Here is a 25,139-nt window from a genome sequence, read left to right as displayed (position 1 = left end):
ATATAGAAATACTAATCCACCTGGGAAGAAACAGTTCTGGAGTGTCAGCCTATGTCCTATCAGGACTGCTGTGTGAGGTAGAGAGAACGGACGGAAACCACAGGGTATGTGTACAGTCAGAGTCCAAGAAAATAGTCTAGTGGATGTGTACGTCAATGTATCCCACTTCAAATAAGAGGGCGGGGAGCCTGCATTGGGCAACAAACAGAGCGTAATTGCATTCTGGTCTTAAACATAAAAAACAAAAACTAACATCACAAAACCATAATGCTGGACACCATCGTACTTTGCATTTGAACATATGATAAACATACATTATAACCCCCTGTGTATCCTCGGCATCCTTTACTTAATCAAGAGGTAGAGAAAATGGGGGAAGGAAAGTAGGGTTGGAAAAGAGGGAGGGGGGTTGGCAGACAGAGTAGCGTGACAGAGAAACCTGAAGAGGGTAGAAAGAGGGCAGCAAGCGGAATGGAAGAGGAGAGGAGATGATCTGTAGTATAAGGGCAGCAGATACCCAAGGGCAGGGGGGGGGGGAGAGCAGGTTAGGGTATACAGGTAAATGAGATACACACCTTAATATTATAAAGAGGTTCAACTAACTTGAGCTTATATAGTCCTCACCTGTAAATATACCCTAAAGTAAATACTTAAAACCCTCTGCAGTATGTTCATGTCTGGGTCAGCTAGACTATAACGGCTACATATAACCACTGACATCCTAACTAAGTTAAAGTACTTCAACCCTAGTTTGGAATCTCGAGATATTGGGATGAATCCCGCTGTATTCCAGGTGCCCAAACCCAAACAGTTAGCATCTTAAACCTCTATCACCGCGAGTAAACCTGGTCTTGTGGCTGTCCTCGGTGCTATTAGTGTTATGACGAGATTACGTATCCCTGTAAGAGGCTAGAGGCCGTGGTGGCAGGGTTCCAAGTGCTCCGATGAAGTCCTCACAGTGTTCGTTGCAATTCTTCTGTGGAGAAGTTGGAGGAGGCGATGATGATGTCTGCGGGGGAAAGTATTCTGTGTCTTCAAGATCCAAGATGCAATCTGTAACCACTCTCGTGCGCGTCTTGATTGCAGATCACAGACATTCACAGACCAACCGAGAGGAGAGCCGTACTGAAAGTCTGGAGGTATAAGGCCAGGCGTCATACATTCTACATTCTCTTATATTTACTCAGTCTCAGAGGTTTCCTCTCATCAGGGATCATTTGCATTAAAGTGTGTATAAGGACTGGGAGAAAAAAGGTTAACAAAAGTGCCAGAGGATAGCAATCTCGATGGGACTAGGCAAAAGTCACAGGCAGGTTTTATGATGTATCCAGGACGCATATATCAGTCAGCTCCAAAAATTAAAAAAAAACAAAAAAACAAAAAAACAAACTACAGGATCAGCATGTGAAGGGCAACACAAGCCTCCAGCTAGTACACAGAGAAGGGGGGGTGGTGGCTACAGTGCCTTGCATAAATTGGGCTTCAGCCTGGGGTGGAGTTAATAACCAGCATAGGCAGAAAAAGAGATGTGCTTTTACTGCACAATATGCCCACTGATTAGAACAGGACCAATTGCTATATGCAGAGGGAGATTCAACAACAGTTTTGAAGTTGTGGTGATTCTTCTTTTTTAAGGCAAGAAAAATGGGGTTTTAGTTTAGCTATTTTCAAAATAGGTGCAAATAAAGATGAGTTTGTAGTTGTGTGCAATGCCTACCATACATTTGTGTTTTTATATTTTTTGTTCTTTTGTTTAAGGGGGATACAAGAAATGACAGCAAGATCTTCACCCTTGCAGTCCTGCTAAGCAGCGCCTTAATCTATAACGGCATGGGCACCATCTGCCAGGATGATCTAGACAAATTAAAGTATCCTTTTATAACAAGTTACAAGACAGAATTTGACTTAAAACTCATCCCTGGGTAAAACATTTCCCCACAATCCCTCCAACAACCATACCCATTTAAGCATTTTCCACAGGTTCCCACCATGTGATTCCTCACAGCACCTCATCTAAAGTGTGGAGTATGAGGATGATCCACCACTGGAGTCCTGATCCCCCAACTGGTCATAATGTCATGCCACTGGAAGTGCCAATTCTGCTGCTTGAAGTCTTCAGTGCCCTGTGTGGACCCTTCCAATGGACATCCTAGTCAAAAGGAGATGTCAAAGAAAAGTTCTTATAGTCAAAAGTGGTACCTTTTTGATTCTGCAAATGACAACAGGACAGTCAAACGTCTTTCAGGGGCTCAGCACTTGAACTTCATCAAGTCTCTAAAATAAATTAGATATCAGCTAGCTGCTCTGGTGCCTTTTTAAAAATTATCCTACTGGTTTGGGTTGAATTTTTCCAGGAGCTCTGGATCCAACTGATATTTTGTTAAGTTTAGAACCCTAAAAAAGGGGAATGCTGAGGCCCCCAAACACATTGAATGTCTGGTGTTTTTATGCTGTCATTTGCATAAACAATAAAATACCACTTTGTACTCTATGTACTTTTGTTTGGCGCTCTCTTTTGCTTGACATGAATATGGACTGCTCAAATTTGGTGACCTCTGCCTTTCGAGAGGAGCACAATGTTTTGTGAAGAGCTGCCAGACACACATTTTTTGGCTTTATAAGGCCTTTTCTCATGATATATTGGGGATCCATATCCAGCACCTCATCTTCATCACAGGAGAGAGTGAATAGGAAGTGTCCACCTTGCTGGGGAGCAATATGGGCACAAGCATAAGAGCCATCCTACACCACAGTCCATAAGAAAGAAAATGTCATATGACTTTTTTTTGTATTTAAATCTTTTTATTGAAAAATTTCATTAAAAAAACAAGATGCCATCATCTGTCCAGACATTATATTTACATCATTTATACACCAAGTCAAAACATCCGTAAACAATAATATACTGAAAATGTTTTTCTTTTTATTTAATCCCCCATTCCCCTACCCTTACCCCCTCCCCCCCAATTCACATCCCACTATACCCCCTGTCCCCCCAAATCCCCATACCTCACCCCCTTCCACACACACCCACCAACCATCCCTCGCACTTCCACTATTATCCTACCCCCATTATGACCTCGTCCAGATTCACCCATAACTTCCCTATTTTTTCGAATTTCTTATAGTTACCCCTCTTCTTATAGATATATTTCTCTCTACTAATCACCTCCCTTACTTCTTTCATCCACTCTAGTACTGTTGGGGGATCTTTTGCCAATTCCGTGCAATGAGTTTTTTGCCCTGAAACAAACATCTAATTATTGCGGTCTGTGTATCCCTTAAAATCTCTTGTTCCTCCATCAAGCCCAATAAACACGTCCTGACCTCCATGCCCAGAGATGTCCCAAACACAGAAATTATTTTATCCACAATACCCCTCCAGTATCTATACAGCTTGGGGCATCACCAGAACATATGTACCAAATCTCCTCTTCCTCCTCCACATCTTTGGCACTTCGCATCAGGCTTCTTTCCAAACCTGAACAGCTTCAATGGTGTATAATATGTCCGATATGACAAATAAAGATGAGAAACTATTTGTGAAAGGGAGAGGGAGATCCTGGGCCCTAATGCCAGAACATACTCCCATTGGCTATCTGACAGTGGCCCAACATCTCCCTCCCATTTAATCCTATTTTTGTTTTCCACCATACCCTCCTGACCTGACACATTCATACTTCCATATATATCAGAAATTAGTCCTTTTCTAGAGTTGGCATTGAACAACTTCCTAAGGGAGGTCATTTCACACCACACTGGTTCCTTCCCGCTAAATTGGGCTTCTAAGGCATGCCTAATTTGCAAATACCTATAGAATGATCGGTTAGGGATCGCATATTCTTCCACTAACTCCTGAAATGATTTTAATCTTCCCTCCTCATATAGCTGTGTCAGACAATGAATGCCCTGACGGTCCCACTCTTCAATAATCCCCATTTTTTTAAGTTCGTTAAGGTTGTTGTTGTCCCATAATGGTGAAAACTCTGAGAAGCCCGTATAGCCCAGTATTTTTTTGACATATGCCCAGCTCTTGACCATCATCGGAGTGGTAGGACACTTGGTACCAAAGGAGTCTGCCTCCATCGCCTCTACTACTGTATCATGACTGGTATCATTCAGTAGTACATTACACCCTGCTACCTTGTTCCCTGGCCTATTACTGCCTCCCACATGTTGCATTTGAGATGCTAAGAAATAGCATTGTGGGTCCGGCACTCCCATCCCACCCTTCTCTCCCTGCCGTCGCAACGCCTGCAAGCTGATCCTTACCACCCCGTTTTTCCAAATTAGCTCTCTGAACACTCTGTCCATTTTATTAAACCAATGCTTAGGAATCCACACTGGGGAGTTATGTAATTTATATAAAATTTGTGGCAACCAGACCATCTTGATTACTGTAAGTTGCAGCGCCTGGCGACTGAGAGAGGCAAACGGCCCCATACCCGACATTTCTGTTTTAATTTCTTCATAAGTGGAACCAGGTTTCCAGTTATATATTGCCCTGGATCTTACTACTTTAATTTGGGATATTTGATGTGGGAGTGACTCTGTGAGAGGGTCTATTGGCAAAATTACTGATTTTTCCCAATTAATTGTTAGCCCAGAGAAATGGCCGAATTCCTCAACTATGCCCATATGACTTTAGATTGAGGTAAGTAGATTTGTTTTAGATTAGTTAAGCGGGGGATGAGGGTTCTTTTTATTTCTCGCTATCCCAGAGATCATGTTTAAAATACTCTAGTTCTAATCCTAACTAGATAAGTGGAAAAAAAACTGTTATATATCCTTATAAACATTTGAAAGATTTGTGGGGGAACTCACTGAATTAATCAAGGTAAAGACTGATAACATTCAGGACACGGAGGCAGCCTTTTCCACATACTTCCCCATATTTATCTGGACAGTCAGAGATTTCTCGCTGGAACTGGAGCTTAATGGGGAACCGATCTCAGAAGATGATTACCTGAATAACGCCCTAAAGCTTAAAACACGTATGTATATGAATTATCTATAAACCAAACAAAGCATTTCAAAGCATTTTATCGTAGTCCTTACATAAGAAGCTAGGACACTGAAAGTGGACCCGTGCTTTGTTTATTTAAAAAAGCAACATTTTTTCTTTGGTGCCATTTCCCCTTCACCAGCGATTTGCCCAACACTTCTCACATATTCATTAATAATATTAAAGGGGTTTGATCCCTTATCTGCAATTTACTGATCAGCTGGCTTCACAGGATAAGATCTCTGCTATAGGTGAGCAAACTTCTAAACAGTGGGATCAGTTGTGGTTTGGCTGAATTTTTCAAAGTGAGCCTCCAAAATCTTATGAAAGATAAAAAAGAGACAGGGCGTCTCCATCTCCATGTAAACCATTTACAGTGAAACCTCGGATTGCGAGTAACGCGGTTAACGAGCGTTTCGCAATACGAGCATTTGTTTTTTGAAAATCCTGACTCGGTTTGGGAGTGTTGTCTCGCAAAACAAGCAGGAATCAAGCCACAGTGGTGTGCAGTACAGCATTTGGCCAGAGGTGCGGGGGAGTCGGAGCCAAGCGGAGCCGTTCGGAAATACTCAGAAAAACTCGGAAATACTCTGTTCCCGCGCCTTTCCAAGGTTTTCTGAGTTCAGCTGAACTGTCCCCAAGCCTTTCCGAGTATTTCCAAGGCTCTCCGGCGCCCCCCCCACCTCTGGCCACATGCGGTATTGCATGCCATAGAAGTCAATGTGGAACAAATTATTTTCATTTCCATTGGCTTCTATGGGGAAACTCGCTTTGATATGCGAGTGCTTTGAATTACAAGCATTCTCCTGGAGCGGATTATGCTTTTAATCCAAGGTTCCACTGTATTATAAGGAAAAGCAAAAAAGTTGCAAACACTTCATCAGGGATAATGGCTCTGAAACGTGTAGCTATGCCCCCCTGATATTCTGGCTTCACTGCTACCCATCCCGAAGCTGAGTTGAGTGTAGCCGAATCGTCATTCTCCCAGAAGCCGCCACCAAGCATTTCTGGGGAGCTTGCGATCCACTTTCAGACTGATAGCACTTCTTATCCTCTCACCAGTAGCTTCCTGGCTACATTCTGCTAACATCTGTGTATACCACCTGCTTGCCTGCTGATATCTGCACAGCGCTCCCGCAGCATCAAGCCAAGCTCTGCATCATCCAGCCGCTTGCCTGCCAATCTCTGCACAAGCTGCTCCACATATAGCTTCCATTTGTTACATAGTAGGTGAGGTTGAAAAAAGACACAAGTCCATCAAGTCCAACCTATGTGTGTGATTATGTGTCAGTATTGCATTATATATCCCTGTATGTTGTGGTCATTCAGGTGCTTATCTAATAGTTTCTTGAAGCTATCAATGCTCCCCGCTGAGACCACCGCCTGTGGAAGGGAATTCCACATCCTCGCCGCTCTTACAATAAAGAACCCACTACGTAGTTTAAGGTTAAACCTCTTTTCTTCTAATTTTAATGAGTGGCCACAAGTCTTGTTAAACTCTTTTCTGCGAAAAAGTTTTATCCCTATTGTGGGGTCACCAGTACGGTATTTGTATATTGAAATCATATCCCCTCTTAAGCGTCTCTTCTCCAGAGAGAATACATTCAGTGCTCGCAACCTTTCCTCATAACTAAGATCCTCCAGACCCTTTATTAGCTTTGTTGCCCTTCTTTGTACTCGCTCCATTTCCAGTACATCCTTCCTGAGGATTGGTGTCCAGAACTGGACAGCATACTCCAGGTGCGGCCGGACCAGAGTCTTGTAGAGCGGGAGAATTATCGTTTTATCTCTGGAGTTGATCCTCTTTTTAATGCATGAAAATATTTTGTTTGCTTTGTTAGCAGCAGCTTGGCATTGCATGCCATTGCTGAGCCTATCATCTGCTAGGACCCCCAGGTCCTTTTCCATCCTAGATTCCCCCAGATGTTCTCCCCCCAGTGTATAGATTGCATTCATATTTTTGCCACCCAAATGCATTATTTTACATTTTTTGCAAGGTTTCCACATCCCGCGGAGAAGTTCCCTGCCCTGCTTAGCTTAGTATTGTCTGCAAATACAGAGATTGAACTGTTTATCCTATCCTCCAGATCGTTTATGAACAAATTAAATAGGATTGGTCCCAGCACAGAACCCTGGGGAACCCCACTATCCACCCCTGACCATTCTGAGTACTCCCCATTTATCACCACCCTCTGAACTCACCCTTGTAGCCAGTTTTCAATCCATGTACTCACCCTATGGTCCATGCCAACAGACCTTATTTTGTACAGTAAACGTTTATGGGGAACTGTGTCAAATGCTTTTGCAAAATCCAGATACACCACGTCTACGGGCCTTCCTTTATCTAGATGGCAACTCACCTCCTCATAGAAGGTTAATAGATTGGTTTGGCAAGAACGATTCTTCATGAATCCATGCTGAATACTGCTAATGATACCGTTCTTATTACTAAAATCTTGTATATAGTCCCTTATCATCCCCTCCAAGAGTTTACATACTATTGAGATAAATTTGAGATATGCAGATTTTATCTCTGATGCAGTGAGTGCATTATTTTATTTGTCTTTCCTTATAATAAATGGTTTACACTTAGACGGGTGGCACCCTCTCTTTTTTTTTATCTTTTTTATATGTGTATTAGGTTTGCCAGGGACCTGGTATAGAGGAGCAACCTCCATCATTTTAAGTGACTTTTTAGTGGACTTTTAACCCTTCAAACATGTTGACATTTATTTGACCGTCCCTCCCATGCATGACACATTTCGTAGTTTCAATGGCCACAATATTATTTTAGATATCAGAGCAATAGTCTTTCCTCTCTTACCTCCAAGATGTCTGAACCAGAAATCACAAATGAAATCAGTGGAAATTGGAACCAGTCTTCAAAAATGATGTATTATAGAGCAGGAAATAATGCAAAATTGTATAGAATGGTTTGGGATGTTCATGTCAGCCCTGTCTGGTGAGATGACGGGACCAAAAAAAATAGCCTGAGCCACTTCTTCCATGGAATTCTAGAGGGAAACTAAAATAGAAGGATGGGAACTGGTAGCACTGGCAGTCAAGCTAAGGGTGTGCAGTGGACAGCAGAAAAAGATATGAGGCAGAAGCTCAGAAGCAGCCTTTGGTTCCTTTTCTAGAAGAACCCTTTGGGAAAATGAGCTGCCACAAAAACACTGAAATTCTGTAACAGTTCATTGAAATTCATGAAATTCATTTAAAATTTAACACGTTTCAAATTTTGGGATCCACTCCAATCACCTATCTTTAGCTCTACTAGGTATCTAGTGATAAATCGATAGAACTGAAAATTGGTTTCAGTGGATCTACAGTAAGGGGATTTTTCCCTCACTGAAGCAGATCTGTGATTAAAATGTAGTATGGGTAGACTCTGTTCTGGTCCTTGGTTGCTACCTCTCTGATAGCAATAAAGCCTTGTGTTAAGACTTGATGAAGACTAGTATCTCCCAAAGGCACTGCACTCCCATTAGTGAAATAAAAGAGTCACTAGTCTTCATCAAGGATTAACACAGGTCCCATAGTGCATTCTGTTGTGATTTTATTGACGTCAACTGTTGCAGCTTTGAAGAAGGGCTTTTTTTTTCTAAAACATGTTGGCTGTATCTGATGTTTTTAACCATTAAATGTTTCAAATAGTTCTTTAACTGAGATGAACTTTTGTACCAGTCAGACTTTCATACTCAGTTCCACTGTGGCAGGCTGAGTAGGGTTGAAGCACAGCTGATGATTTTTTTAAAATGTTGCTAGTTATGAAAAATCCATTGTGAATCTTCATCACTACTGGATGACTTAAAACAATAGTAAACCGCTGTGTGCGTTTTTTTTTTTCCAACCTGCAAGGCAATATCATAATGTGTGAGAATGCATTGCATACTCGCACATTATGTGAAACTTACCTGACTGTGAAGCCCTCCAGCGCTGCGCTGTCACTGCTGAGAGGGCTGACATCGTTACCTTGTCTACCTTCCGGACTCCATCGGTGTGAGTGTCCGGAGCCACAAAGGCGTCACTCCTGCGCATGCACATGGGAGCCACCACTTACGGCACAGGACTCTGGAGGAATGGCCCGGGTGGCCGCTCCTTCAGAGTGCATGCACCCGTGACGTCACCGCCGGCATGTACAGTAAATACCTCCTAAACTGTGCATGTTTAGGAGATATTTACAGTACCTATAGGTAAAAGTCAGAGATGGGAGTTTTCTCTCACTTTCAGAGGCCGTAAGAGGACTTCTGAAAATTGAGGGTGGGTTGCCCACAGGTTTTTGCAGGTTCCATAAGGTGTTAGCAGTACATATGCTGAATGAGAGGGGTCCTCAGAGGTGTGTCACAATGGCTGTAGAATAGGCTATATTTGTACAACTTGCAGAAGGTAATGAGAATGTCTTTCAGCATCTTAGAAAAAAAAATCCAGACCAGAGGTTTGCATGCACTACCGTCCTCACTGTATGAAACCCCATGTCTCCCATTTATAGAATTACCCAGATTGCTTCAACAGTTTTGCCAATGTGACACACACCCCCTCCCTTGTAGTTCCTGAAAAAAAAAACAGCATCATATTGGGGATTTAGAAGGAGATCAGGGAACACTCTGCAAAGTATGAACCTTGAAGCAATCTGCTCTGAGCATATCCAGGTTCAAAGCTGTCAATGCCGCGATGGTAAAACAGTGACAGTTTACAAATTTCAAAGGTAGAGGTGATACGGGACTTTATGGGTGCTCAATCACATAGTACAAAAAGATTTATTTGATTTTTTTTTAAACATTAGTATTTATTTGAACATAATTGTATTAAAACTATTTGTACTACCATTTGGTATCATTATTCAGATACATGTAGCATTTGATTAACACCACGGTTGTACTTCCAACAGGTTTTGCCGCATTCGGCTTCTTCAAAGGAAAGCATGATGAGTTCACTGATCAGGCAAAAAAACAAAATCAATAATAAACAAAGTATAATATACTCGTACTAAAGCTCCATAACATACATAAAATGAAAAAACAGCACAAAACTGATCAGGAGGCTGCACCCCTCAGACAGACATCAGTTCCCCCAAAATGTCCCCTACCTCCAAATGTTGCACTTTGTGGTAGGACTAAAACCAGAGCGACTAATGATAGGAGTCTGTCCACATGGGCCATACATACCGAACGCCAGGGGGGGTGAGGGGGCCTCAAATAATCTATTAATAAATATATGTCAATAAAACAAAAAATAATTAAATAAATAAAACAAATAGGTACACCTGTAACTCAAAAACATTCTACTACAGTTTATTCTGTTTTATATATTTTCTGTGATATTTACTCAAATTAGATTCCAGTGTAGGAAGCCTCAATGTCCACGAGATGACAGGCCAGCAATACTTAGTTACATAGTTAGTCAGGTTGAAAAAAGACACAAGTCCATCTAGTTCAACCATAAAAATAAATAAAAAATAATATCAAACATTCCAAAATACCCAATGCTATACCCACAATTGATCCAGAGGAAGGCGACCATATTTTTATATATATACAGTATAATATATATATATATATATATATATATATATATATATATATATATATATATATATATATATATATATATATAATGGGGACGGAAAGTATTCAGACCCCCTTAAATTTTTCACTCTGTTATATTGCAGCCATTTGCTAAAATCATTTCAGTTATTTTTTTGTCCTCATTAATGTACACACTGCACCCCATATTGACAGAAAAACACAGAATTGTTGACATTTTTGCAGATTTATTAAAAAAGAAAAACTGAAATATCACATGGTCCTAAGTATTCAGACCCATTGCTTTGACACTTATATATTTAACTCAGGTGCTGTCCATTTCTTCTGATCATCCTTGAGATGGTTATACACCTTCATTTGAGTCCAGCTGTGTTTGATTATACTGATTGGAATTGATTAGGAAAGCCACACACCTGTCTATATAAGACCATACAGCTCACAGTGCATGTCAGAGCAAATGAGAATCATGAGGTCAGAGACAGAACTGTGGCAAGGCACAGATCTGGCCAAGGTTAAAAACAAATTTCTGCTGCATTTAAGGTTCCTAAGAGCACAGTGGCCTCCATAATCCTTAAATGGAAGACGTTTGGGACAACCAGAACCCTTCCTTTAGCTGGCCGTCCGGCCAAACTGAGCTATCAGGGGAGAAGAGCCTTGGTAAGAGAGGTAAAGAAGAACCCAAAGATCACTGTGGCTGAGCTCCAGAGATGCAGTCGAGAGATGGGAGAAAGTTGTAGAAAGTCAACCATCACTACAGCCCTCCACCAGTCGGGGCTTTATGGCAGAGTGGCCCGAAGGAAGCCTCTCCTCAGTGCAAGACACATGAAAGCCCTCATGGAGTTTGCTAAAAAAACACCTGAAGGACTTCAAGATGGTGAGAAATAAGATTCTCTGGTCTGATGAGACCAAGATAGAACTTTTTGGCCTTAATTCTAAGCGGTATGTGTGGAGAAAACCAGGCACTGCTCATCACCTGTCCAATACAGTCCCAACAATGAAGCATGGTGGTGGCAGAATCATACTGTGGGCATGTTTTTCAGCTGCAGGGACAGGACGACTGGTTGCAATTGAGGGAAAGATTAATGCGACCAAGTACAGGGATATCCTGGATGGAAACCTTCTCCAGAATGCTCAGGACCTCAGACTGGGCCGAAGGTTTACCTTCCAACAAGACAATGACCCTAAGTACACAGCTAAAATAATGAAGGAGTGGCTTCACAACAACTCTGTGACTGTTCTTGAATGGCCCAGCCAGAGCCCTGACTTAAACCCAATTGAACATCTCTGGAGAGACCTAAAAATGGCTGTCCACCAACGTTTACCATCCAACCTGACAGAACTGGAGAGGATCTGCAAGGAGGAATGGCAGAGGATCCCCAAATCCAGGTGTGAAAAATGTATTGTATCTTTCCCAAAAAGACTCATGGCTGTATTAGATCAAAAGGGTGCTTCTACTAAATACTGAGCAAAGGGTCTGAATACTTAGGACCGTGTGATATTTCAGTTTTTCTTTTTCAATAAATCTGCAAAAATGTCAACAATTCTGTGTTTTTCTGTCAATATGGGGTGCTGTGTGTACAATATGGGGTGCTGTGTGTACATTAATGAGGAAAAAAATGAACTTAAATGATTTTAGCTAATGGCTGCAATATAACAAAAAGTGAAAAATTTAAGGGGGTCTGAATACTTTCCGTCCCCACTGTATGTGTGTATATATATATATATATATGTGTGTGTGTGTAATGAAAAAATAAGTGAAAAAAAAAACACTAATTGCAGTGCAACTGGGAAGAAACTTCAATCTTCTGTATATGTTGTTAGTTAAGCAGGATTTAGTAAAAAAGATAAGGGTAGAATAAATATGATTCTCCTGGTGGTGCACATGTCCAAAAAACAAACAATCAAAAAGTTGGTTGCCAAACTGAAAGTCCAAAAATGCTGTCAGACCTACAGATATAGAAATACAAAAAGGGAGACAGACAATCACCTAGTTTGCATCCATGTGGCTTGAGTGGAGACTTCAACCTCAACACAGTGCATTAAGAATAGCTATCAAAAAACCCTTTACCTGCAATTAACTGTACAGCCAAGCATGGGCTCCCTAAGACTCCAGCTACACACTTGTGCTCGTGTGAGCTTTTATATGTCCCCACCCATCCGACCGCAGGTGCGTCAGAATGTGATGCGGACGTAAATCAGGGAGCCACGTGTGTGCAGAATGTGGCAACTCCGTCCCTGAGGCTGACCTCACAACTCTGGGGGAGTGGTCCAGATGGTGATCCATCACGACCATCTGGACAGGCTGGACGGGAGGGAGGGGAGGTGTGCAAGCAGGGCAGATTGTTCTGATAGGACAGAGGTCCTGGTTTAGGAAGAGGGAAACGCCACTCCCCATCCACATCACGTTCCTAAGAAACAGGGCACATAGATCGAAGCCGAGGGCCACAGGTCGGCCCCTGAACCGGGTAAACACCCGGTGAACACATAGAGTTGGTGGGCTTTTCAAAGCAACGTACAGGTACGTTGCTTTGCCCAGCCAAGCCATTCTGCCGATGTATATATGTGTGAAGCGGTCGGCAAGTGGTTAACTAACAGCATATACAGCAGATTGAAGTTTCTTCCCAGTTGCACTGCAATGAGTGTTTTTTTACACTTATTTTTGCATTACATATATGTTATTCCAGTGCCTGGCCTGCTATCTCGTGGATGTTGAGGCTTCCTACACTGGAATCTGATTTGAGTAAATATCACAGAAAATGTATAAAACAGAATAAACTAAAGTAGAATCTTTTCGAATTACAGGTGTACCTATTTGTTTTATGAACATATATTTATTATTAGATTATTTGTGGCCCCCCATCCCCCCTGGCGTTCGGTACGTGTGGCCCATGTGGACAGACTCCTATCATTATTTGCTCTGGTTTTAGTCCTACCACAAAGTGCAACATTTGGAGGTAGGGGACATTTTGGGGGGAACTGATGTCTGTCTGAGGGGTGAAGCCTCCTGATCAGTTTTGTGCTGTTTTTTTTTCATTTTATGCATGTTATGGAGCTTTATTATGAGTGTATTATACTTTGTTTATTATTGATTTTGTTTTTTTTTGCCTTATCAGTGAACTCATCATGCTTTCCTTTGAAGAAGCCGAATACGGCGAAACATGTCGGAAGTACAACCGTGGTGTTGATCCAATGCACCTGAATAATGATACCAAATGGTTGTACAAATAGTTTTATTACAATTATGTTCAAATAAATACTGTTTAATAAAAAAAATTGTACTATGTGATTGAGCACCCATAAAGTCCCGTATCCCTGCTAACTTTGAAATAAAAAAAATTGGGATGTTGGTACCATGATTAATGTGCTTCTGGTTATGTCCTCATACTTTTTTGCAAAAGTGACAGTTTACAGTGTGCATGGAAATCTCACAAGTATGTGTTGTATATAGCACATGCATTGTGGAGAAGGGTCCTTGTTGTGAGGAACTATAACCAAATTCAGTTTTATAGCATTTTTTAGTGCAGTGCATGGCTTCTCTGGGAAGATCCCTTTGATTTCCAAAGAATTACGCTGAAAATTGCCATCTATTCTCTGGTTTTCAGCATACAAGCAAACTCTCCATAAAAAAATCCCTTTCGGGCTCATGCTCACTGCAGCTCAAAGAAGCGGCTCCTACAGGCTTTTGAGCTTTCTTGAGCTCTCATTTTTTTATGCCTGGAAACCCCCCCCCCCATGTTAGCCAATGTGTCCATGCACATTATGGCTTTTTCAGGAGATTACAGGCATATGCTCTTGAAGGCAGAAAAAACCTCCATCAAACTTGTGTTTTTTGAGGAGCTTTCGAGCAGAAAAGACGCCTAATGCCGTGTACACACGACACAAATTTTATCGCGTGTGGGCTTCATCGGACCTTTGCTGTCGAAAAATCAGACAGACTTTAGAAATAGAACATGTTTCAAATCTTTCCGACGGATTCGAGTCCGGTCGAAAAATCAGTTCGTTGGTATGCTAGTACCGATGGACAAACAATGACGCAAGAGCAGCTATTGGCTACTGGCTATGAACTTCCTTATTCTGGTCCGGTCGTACATCATCACAGTCGAATCCTTCGGACTTTGTTGTGATCGTGTGTAGACAAGTCCGATTCGACGAAACTCCATCGTAACTTCCGTCGAAAGTCCGTGGGACCTTTGATGCCGAAAATTCCGGTCGTGTGTACACGGCATAAGTGCCCAAAAAAGAAATGAGCTAAGGGGAGGGTTTGTTTAAAAAAACACTTATGCTCAAAAAAGCCCAAAGAAGTTTAAAGAAGCTCAAAGACGCTCAAAAAAACATGCAAAAGAGCCCAAAAAGGTACAAGCTTCTTCAAGTTGAAATAAAAGCTCAAGTGCCTGTAAAAACTGCTTTTTTTTTTTTAGCTACAGTGTGCATGAGCCCTAAAGCCTCGTACACACGATCGGATAATCCGCCGGGAATTGTGTGATGGCAGGCTGTTTGTATGCTCCATCGGACAATTGTTGTCGGATTTTCTGCGGACAAAAGTGGGATAGCACGCTTTAAAATTGTCCGCCAACAAATGTGTGTTGTCGGATTATCCGATCCGTCAGACAGAACTCCAAAGTGCAAACACGCATGCTCGTAAGCATTGCTCACGATAACACAACATTAGCAGAATTTGCCCAAAGGGTGGCGCTAAAGAGCTGAAAAACCACATAGTTTCTTGTTGGTTGGCCGACAATTCTTTGCCATTTGTATGCAAGACAAGTTCATGGCCAACGTCCTTTGGACAAAAGTCCTACGCTTTGTCCGCAGAAAGTCCGATCGTGTGTACGAGGCTTTAAATCCATGCCCCCTCCCCCCACCAAATAAAATGCCGCTCAGGTTACAGGACTCTTTTTTCGGGCAGCATCAATCAAGACTGAGGATAGACTGTGAGTACAGGACCCTTCGGGGAGAGGGGGAAGCTATGGCAAACAGGATAGGGGAGCCCGGAGTAAAATAATCCTAGGGATGATGGAGATTTAGCTGATACCAATGTTTAGTAAGGAAACTAAAATAACAAATGATAACTTCTACAATTCTTGTTTAATTTTCAGAAGCTGAGAGTTCATCATCAAAGGAGGAGGAATATAATGACCTTAGGCGTCGCCTCCGGATGTATTTCGGGAAACGGAAATGCTTTGTGTTTGAAACACCAACTGACTCCATAAAAGAACTTAAGAAATTAGAAGAGCTACCCGATGACAGACTAAATGAGAAATTTCTGTCTCAGAGTGCCCTCTTCTGTGACTACATTTTCAAGAATGCTGAGATTAAGAGAGTTGATATCACAGTCGACGTCACTGGACACAGTGAGTTAATCTAATGATGTATAGCTTTCATCAAATACGTTAAAGTGTACAGTGCCTTGCAAAAGTATTCACCCCCTTGGCTTTTTACCTATTTTGTTACATTACAGCCTTTAGTTCAATGTTTTTTTTTAATCTGAATTATATGTGATGGATCAGAACACAATAGTCTAATGCCCCGTACACACGAGCGGATTTTCGGTCGGAAAAAACTTCGATGGTTTATCCGACGGAATTCCGCTCAAGCTTGGCTTGCATACACACGGTCACACAAAAGTTCTCAGAACTTTCGACCGCCAAGAACGCGGTGACGTACAACACTACGACGAGCCGAGAAAATTAGGTTCAATGCTTCCGAGCATGCGTCAAATTGTTTCTGAGCATGGGTAGGAATTTTGCGCGTCGGAATTTGTACAGACGATCGGAATTTCCAATCAGAACTTTTTCCGACCGAAAAATAGAGAACATGCTCCCAAAGCTTTTGCTGGCTGGAATTCTGCCAGCAAAAAACCGATGGAGCATACACACGGTCACATTTTCCGAACAAAAGCTCAGTCTTTTGCTGGAGGCATTTCCAATCGTGTAAACATTAGAAAAATATATACCTAAAACTATTTTTCAGAAACAAAAAAACGATAATTGGCCTGTGCGTTTGCATTAACCTCCTTTGTTATGAAGCCCTTAAAAAGCTCCGGTGGAACCAATTACCTTCAGAAGTTACATAATTAGTGAAATGATATCCACCTGTGTGCAAACTAAGTGTCACATGATCTGTCATTACATATACACACCTTTTTGAAAGGCCCCAGAGGCTGCTACACCTAAGCAAGAGGCACCACTAACAAAACACTGCCATGAAGACCAAGGAACTCTCCAAACAATTAAAGGACAATGTTGTTGAGAAGTACAAGTCAGGGTTAGGTTATAAAAAAATATGCAAATCTTTGATGATCCCTAGGAGCACCATCAACTCTATCATAACCAAGTGGAAAGAACATGGCACATGGCACAACAGCAAACCTGCTCTCTCTCTCTCTCTCTCTCTCTCTCTCTATGTATGTATGTAGATATATATATCTATATATATAGATATATATATCTACATACATGTTTTTCCAATTTCCTCAGGATTGGGCGAGCTGGCAAATTTTTACACTGAAGCTCTAAACTCCTCTAATGTTGCCTGCTTGGAGGAGGTGGTGGTTTCCTTGGCTGAAAAGGAAAACAAAATGGCCGTTGAGGAAGGAACAAAGCTCTATGAGGACAGGATGAAGACCATTGTGTTGCCCACTGAAACACTCAACCAGTTCCTGGATCTGAGCACACAGTACGAAGAGGAAGCTAGAAAGGTATTTTTGGAAAGATCGATCAAGGATACAGATAAGAAATTCCTCAATGAATTTATGGTGAGTTTTTATGTTGTATATAAGCCCTGCCCAGTCTGTGTCTGTTCAACTTGGGACTGCCTACACAGGGATGCATGGAACACCTGTGCATCTCTGTGCAGGCTGTGTGAACGAGACCTTAGGCTTTTTTTCCACAATAAATTTAGGTAATTAATGGCAGTGGGTGTAAAGAACTAAAGTTTATTTTCGATCTTCTAATCAAGAATAAGTAGTAACTGGAAATAGTGCAAAAGGGAACTCATGTTTTTTAATTTTTTATTCTATAAGGAAATTGTAAAGAGGACAAGAATGGAGTTTAGTGTTACGAATGAGGAGAAGTCTCGGGAGAAATGCGAGGCTCTTATTAAGAAACATTCTGCGGGCTTGGAAAAAGATTTGGCTGAAGGAAAATTCTGTGTGCCTGGAGGACATGCAAAGTTCAAGAAGAGCTTAAAAGCCATAAAACAAAAATATAGCAGTGAAAGAGGAAAGGGAGTAAAGGTTGGTGGACTTATTATGTCATTCAGGATTAATCTTGAAGTACAACTCATTATGCATTGTAAAATCACAGATTGCATTGTTGCATTATCAGAACTTCAATGTGGCAGTTACCAGTTCTGGAGCTCTGTTAATAAAGTAGGAATATTTAGGAATAGTTATATTTTAGGAATATTTGCCTTGCACTTCTTCATCCCACTGGAATCCAAAATTTGGATGTTGTTAGATTTGGATAGGATTTAATTAGTCCAATCCAAATGTCAGTGTTATGTTTGGTGACTCAGATTCTCAAAGGACTTCTAGGAGAAGAAAGGCCGAAGGCAGCTCCAAAGACTATTCCTGAATTTTATCTGCTTCTGGTGTTCCCTGATCACCCTAATGCCCCGTACACACGGGCCGAATGTCGGGAGACATCGGTCAGTTAAAAGAAAAAAAACATCCGGCATTCGCCTGGTGTGTATTCTGGCCCGTCCGACAGAAGCTGGCTTTGGTCGGATGTGCATGCTTGTAACCAGCAGCCAACTCCTGATAAACACTCTCAGCCAATGACGGAGAGCGCTGATCAGAGAGTTCTGGTTGGGGGGGCCGTCTCCCTGTCAAAACACAATAGCTGAGCGGGGGAGATCACTGAAGTAACTTTGCATAGTAAGTACAGTGTCTCTCTGGGTTGAAAGAAAAAAAAAAACTCATAGTGTATATTCCAGGCTTCAGCCTGACTCCGGATGCCAACAGGCCCCACCTGGCTTTCATGGCTGCTAGGAGCTGTTGGTGTTTTTTAATTTCCCCAGACTGTGTCCCAGTATTTCCATTTTTTACCCCTATGATCCCATCAGACAGGGCTGCCCGGAGCTTCCAAAACGTTTCTGTTTGGTCATTTTTAAATAGTTTGGCCTATCCACAACTGGTCAAACTTTTCAGAGGTTCACTCAGCTTTAATAGCTAACAATATAAGGTATGTAATTATATAGATAACTGTATAAGAAGTATTTCAAATTTCAAAAAAAAATTCTAAGCTAATCGGCAAGAGGGTGTCACAAAATAGCATGGGGAGGTGAGCACTGCCTTGGGGAGCCAATACAAAAAAAAAAATACACACAGCCATGAGCAGTGATTTTCTATATGGTTAAAGTGAAACATTAAAAATGTCCAATTCTTTTAAATAACATGCCTTGTGGGGTTTCCTAATCCTTCCCATGAAGGGGCGCATCTCTGTTATGTACAAAAAGTGCAGCAGTAGCACTAACATGTACATAGGAAATAAATTGAAATATTACCAGTAAATGACAGTTCATTGACAGGTCCTTAAAAAAAAAAAAAATCATACAAGCATACAATTTTCAGCAATTTAAACTGTATTTTTTTTCTTTTTTAAATGTCACTTTTGCAATAGCACATCCTACAATAAGAAAGACAAAAACGTACATATTCCCCCTAATATGCGTACTAGATCTCTTGAGCCAGGTATAACTTTTAAAGCGGCATCTCACAGAAAAAAATGCATGTCCCCCCCCCTCCCCTCTGGGTCTAGTATGGAATTTAACCCCTTGACGTCAACTCCCAACAGCCCTTTAAGGGGTTTGGAATTCCAGGAGGCGGGGTTTGTGACCATGTGACCGCCGTGATTGGCTGTCGCAGTGGTCACATGATCGGAAAACTCCTGATCGCAAGCAACGATCGGGAGATTTGCATGAGCCACCGCTCACCTTGCCTGGAGCGCACAGGGGGCGTGTGCTCTCGGCACAGCTCTGTGGATGCTGTTGCACGCAAATATGCGGCCGCTCGGCGCCATGGCCTGGCCATCAAGATGAAGCATTTTGCGTGCGCTCTGCGCCTAAGTGTTAAAGGGAACTCCTTGCAAATAAAATGCATGGGAGGCCCCCTAAAAATCCAGAACCTTAATTTCAGACACTTAATCCAAAATTCCAGACCCTTAATCTAAGCATGCAGCCTGGCTGGTCAGGAAAGGGGGGTGGATGAATGTGCAGCCCCCTCCTGAACCATACCAGGTTCCTCTCCCTCAAAAAACAGGAGCATTGCCGGTGGGTGTGGAGGTCTGTGGGTGGAGGACTTCATCTGGAAGTCTCCTTTAATAATAAGGGGGCTCCAGATACCACCAGATGGAAAATTTAGGGCACCAAAATTCATCTTCAGTTTCGAGGCTTGACTTGTTGGGTATCTTTTTACTCAGCCCAACCTCATCTTTTATATTTGATGGTAAAGATGGTAATATATTGCATTTTTGTGCCCTAAATGTAACTTTTTTTACTGAAAATATATGCTTGATAAACCGTTATGCAAATAGTGTGAAATAATAAAACTGGAAGTACCAATATTTTATTCTCCATGGTCCCTGCTTTTAGAAAATATATAATGCTTAAAGTAGATGTAAACCCGAAAAAATGTTTTTTTTTGTTTTTTATATCATACTGTAGAGTATAAGATTTGCTATTATTTGAGCCCAGTTTTGCCACACAGAGTTAATCCATCTCTGAGCAATCTTCTTTTATTGTTCAGTGAGACAATTCTTGACAAACTGAGAAAAACTTTGTCAAATCCTCCCCCTTGCTGTGAGTGACAGGTGATTTACATCTCGTGTATTAGCCTAAGAGACATGCAGTACTTTTTAATTCCCTCCCCCACTCCTTTCTTCAGCAGCTCTGCAAGGATTGGCTGTACCACACCTCAGCATGATTTGGCATGCTGAAGTCATGTGGTTACTTTCCTGTCTTTTCACTGGATGTTAGAGATCATAGCAGAAGTTCAGCAGAAGTTCAGTGTTAGAAATAAACAGGAGAAAATGCATATTGACAAGGGAAGTGTAGAGGTGGGCGGGGAGTCTACTGACACCATGACTCCACCCACCGAGCTCCAGACAACAGACCCACCCACAGAATATGCAGTTTTTCGGGTCTCATAACAGACAGAGGGGAGACGTTTGACAGGTAAAGATACATGCACTAGGCATGTATATCCTTATAGATAACCCCTATGGCAGTAGTTTAGAAAGGATGACATTGGGTTTACATCCACCTTAAAGGTTTTAACTAATCTTTAGGCATAAAATTATTAAAATCGTTTTTTAAATGTGCAAGAAAAACGCAAAAATGGCTTTGTCAACAAAAGAGTTAGACGTTAGACCCAGTCATCCAATAGCTGCAATAATTTACAATACATCTTTGCCTTTGTTCACTCTCTACAGGCGGAAGCGGTGCTTCAGGAATACATGACATCCAAACAAACTGATGAAATCCTAATAATACAAAAGGACAAGGACCTGAGCAAGGAACAGAGGAAGAAGGAAGGTGAAATATTTGCTCATTGCCACTTACCATGACAATTAGTAGAAAAGATTTTCTTAATTACAGTGCTTGATCCCTTTTTTACTACTACTACTATTATATACAGTGGAACCTTGGATTACGAGCATAATCCTTTCCAGGAGAATGCTTGTAATCCAAAGCACTCGCATATCAAAGCGAGTTTCCCCATAGAAGTCAATGGAAATGAAGATAATTAGTTCTGCATTGACTTCCATGGCATGCAATACCTCATGTGGCCAGAGATGGGGGGGTGCCGGAGAGCCTCGGAAATACTCAAGGACAGCTTGGCTGATCTCAGAAACCCTCAGAAAGGTTTGGAAACACTTGGGAACAGAGTATTTCCGAGTGTTTCCAAGTATTTCCGAGTGTTGCAGAGTATTTCCGAACGGAGCGGCTCCCAACCGTTCCGAGTGTCACCGGCACCCTCGCACCTCTGCCCATAAGCAGTACTGCACACCCCATTAGCTTGAATTCTGCTTGTTTTGCGAGACAACACTCGCAAACCGAGTCAGGATTTAAAAAAAAAAAAAGTTGCTCGTTATTCAAAACGTATACTCATAAACCAAGGTTCCACTGTACTTGAAAGGGTGTACTACTATATGTGATTATGTGATGGCTGCATTAGTTTCCTTTCCTCTACTTTTCACTGGTGATCCTGCCAGTAACACACTTCCTGTTCCATACTGTATCTGTGGAGGATCAGTGTTGTCACTCTAGGTTCCTCTCCTGATTTAGACTTCTCCTCTTACAATGGAACAGAAGGTGGGGGATTGGTGTTTACAGAAGGTAGCTGAGAAACTTATAACATTGTTTGATATTTCAGTTCCATATTCAGTGATAAGGATACTGAATTTCTGGCAAGAACAGGTATTTTCTGCACTACATTATGGTTCTTGGGTTCAGATATACTTTGAATTGAAAATCTGTATTCAGGAGGGTAAAACAACAGTTCACTTAAAGCAGAGTTCCACCCAAAAAGGGAACTTCCGCTTTAAGTACTCGTGACCCCCTGACATGCCACATTCGGGGGGGGGGGGGCTAGTTTTCACAGGTATCCAGCTCCCACTTCCTCTCCTGGCACTGCGGCACCGAGTGGATGTTTACCTCTCCCCCCTCCCTCCCTGCAATCTTCTGGGACACGTCACAGGTCCCAGAAGATTGCCGGGCCATTCCTAACGCCATTCCTATGCTTTGAACAACTTTGTTGAAGTCTTTAAACCCTCATTCAGCTCCAATTTGAGAAGGTTAAACACAGATCATAATAGAAGCATCAATGTCAAGCATCTAGCAGGCCTCAGCAGGAGTCCTGCAAGCTTCAAGTGTTGCTGAAGTCTTCTGAAGCCTTGTTTAAAGTGACAACCAGCACTCCCATTATGATCTGTGTGTGACCTCCCCAAAATGGGTCTGAATGGTGTTTTAAGTTTCCATATGTCCCCATTTTATAGAGATAGTCCCCATTGTGAGAGGTTTGTCTGCGAAAATGGGCTTCCCTGGAATTCTGACCCCTGTAGTCTATGCTTTAAACTCTCTTGACCCATAGCAGTATAGGTTCAGGTTTTATTTAACCATACTCTTTTAAGCCCCACCCACTGTTAACACAATGTTGCCACACCCAAGCTTTGCTGCATGCTACGCACACCGCATCATTGTCCTTCTCATGACATCCAGGGTATCTTGTCTTTATACCTCCAAAGTCTGCGTACAGTATCTCTGAGACCAATTGTTTCAGGGGGTGTTCAAAAGGGAGTGTGAATGAGGGTGTGGTTTTGTGGGTGTGGTCAGTAGGTTGTCCCCTGAATTTATATTGAAAATCTGGTAACCTTATTTAAAAAGCTTCAACAAAGTTGCTTGTAGCTACGAGCTGAAGCCCATATGGGCACAGCCTAATCTTTGTGATTTATGTACCTGTAATGGACAGAGCAGAAGGTTTAAGTTTGCTTCCTATAACAAGGCCAAGAAGTAAAAAATTGTATTTATTTTTACATTTATTGGGGTCCATTCACTAATGTTTACTGCATGTGATAACGCATTCACGTGACTCATTTTCATAAATTACCACATGCGCTACATTAAGTCCAAATCATACCGCTAAATGAAAAATATAAGTAAATTTCATTTAACCACTTGCCGACCGGGCCATAGCCAAATGACGGCTACAGCAAGGTCAGATAACTCTGTGAGGGCATTATATGGTGTCCTCCCAGAAAGATGCTCCCACGCGCCCCATGCATCCGGGAATGTCCGTGACCGTCGGGTCTTCAAAACCCAGAGCCTCATGTATCGGGGTAAAGGACAATGACAGTGGCCCTTTACCACGTGATCACTCCGTATTGGACGCAGTGATCACTTGTCAACAAACCAGGGCATGTCTGGTTCGGCTCCTCCCCTCTCCCCACACCAATCGGTAAAGTGTGTGAGGAGAGGAAGGAGTCGGGTGCAGTAGTGCTGTGGGCTGAATCTGAAGTGCCCACAGCTCTGATCTGTGCCCATCTCATTCATGTCCATCCATGCTTCATCCATCGCCATACTCCGGAGGAGTAGCAGAATGTATTTTGGGGGGTCATTTTTGCTATGTACATGCTATGTGTTAGAAATATCTTTTAATCTGACAATTTTGTGTAAAAAAAAATGCGTTTTCATTTTCTTTCCACATTTTCCAAAAACTTGTGGAAAAAAATTACATGTTCAAAAGACTCATTATGCCTCATAGATTATTTGTTGGGCTGTTTACTTTGCAAACTGGGGTCTTTTTTTGGGCACTTCCATTGTCCTAGTGCTCCAGGGCCTTAAAAAATGTGTGAGAGTCTAGAAATTAGATGTGTAATTTATATCCCTATAACACCTGACGGTGCTCCCTGCATGTTGGGCCTCTCTATGTGGCCAGGCTGCGTAAAAGTCTCACACATGTGGTGTCGTCATACTCAGGAGAAGTAGCAGAATGTGTTTTGAGGTGTAGTTACAAGTATGCATATGCTGTGTGAGAGAAATAACCTGTTAATATAAAAATTATGTGAAAAATAAAAATAAATAAAAAAAATCTTCAGTTTGAAAAGAATTGTGGGAAAAACTACAACTTCAAAAAACTCATCATGCCTCTTACTAAATACCTTGGAATGTCTACTTTCCAAAAAGGAGTAATTTGGGAGGTATTTGTACCTTCCTGGCTTGTTAGTTTCTTAAGTACATCAGGTGTGATCAATTTTCAATGATTGGCACCATAGCTTGCAGACTCTTTAACTTTCACAAAGACTAAACAATATACACTGATTTGGGTTATTTTTACCAAAGATATGTAGCAGTATACATTTTGGCCAAAATATGTGAAGAAAAATTACTAATTTGCAAAATTTTATAACAGAAATTAGGAATGTTTTACAAAATTTTCGGTCTTTTTTTATTTATAGCGCAAAAAATAAAAAAACAAGTTGTGAATAAATACCACCAAAGGAAAGCTCTATTTGTGTGAAAAAGAGGACAAAAAAAAATCATTTGGGTACAGTGTTGCATGACTCAGTAATTGTCATTCAAAATGTGAGAGCACCGAAAGCTGAAAATTGGTCTGGGCAGGAAGGGGGTTTAAGTGCCCAGTGGGCAAGTGGTTAAAAAGCTCTTAAGTCGTATTAACAAATGGACCAGAGAGTAAAGAAATATACAATATTTACCAACAGGGTTTTGCTGGTGGTATCAAATGCAGTATTTGTCAAAAAACAGGGTGAGGGCCCACAATGTTTTTTTGACAAATAGCTGGTTGCTAAGAAGGGGGCTGGGCAGCCAGCCTCGGCATCCTTAACAATGGGTTCACAGCTGAATGTGAACAAACATGCCAACTTTAATAATGATGAAAACAAAACAGTGTGCCCCCCCCAAAAATCCATACTAGACTCTTATCCTGTGTTGATGACGACAAAGGCCTCATCCCCTCAACCCTGGCTGGTGGTTTTGGGGGTCTGCGGGAAGGGGCTTATCGGAATATGAAAACTCCCTTTAGCAAGGGGGGCCCCAGATCTCACCCCCCACCTATTTGAATGAGTATGGGG

The 25,139-nt window shown here is 41.7% G+C and overlaps 1 protein-coding gene across 1 annotated transcript in view; it reads left to right on the top strand.

The window, feature by feature from the left end:
• LOC141147942 (guanylate-binding protein 6-like) overlaps positions 1 to 21,116 on the top strand; it is a 58,422-nt gene extending 37,306 nt beyond the window's left edge. The window contains exons 5-10 of the mRNA XM_073635102.1: positions 1,759 to 1,868; positions 4,807 to 4,994; positions 15,648 to 15,902; positions 17,028 to 17,305; positions 17,573 to 17,785; positions 20,982 to 21,116. Of these exons, the coding sequence (XP_073491203.1) occupies positions 1,759 to 1,868; positions 4,807 to 4,994; positions 15,648 to 15,902; positions 17,028 to 17,305; positions 17,573 to 17,785; positions 20,982 to 21,116 (1,179 nt within the window). The remainder of the gene's footprint in view (positions 1 to 1,758; positions 1,869 to 4,806; positions 4,995 to 15,647; positions 15,903 to 17,027; positions 17,306 to 17,572; positions 17,786 to 20,981) is intronic.
• The last annotated feature ends 4,023 nt before the right edge of the window (positions 21,117 to 25,139 follow it).

Source organism: Aquarana catesbeiana, linkage group LG06, assembly GCF_042186555.1.
Source record: "Aquarana catesbeiana isolate 2022-GZ linkage group LG06, ASM4218655v1, whole genome shotgun sequence".
NCBI classification, from domain to species: Eukaryota; Metazoa; Chordata; class Amphibia; order Anura; family Ranidae; genus Aquarana; species Aquarana catesbeiana.
Note: the sequence above shows the minus strand (reverse complement) of the source record. Positions and strands in the feature narration are given on the sequence as shown.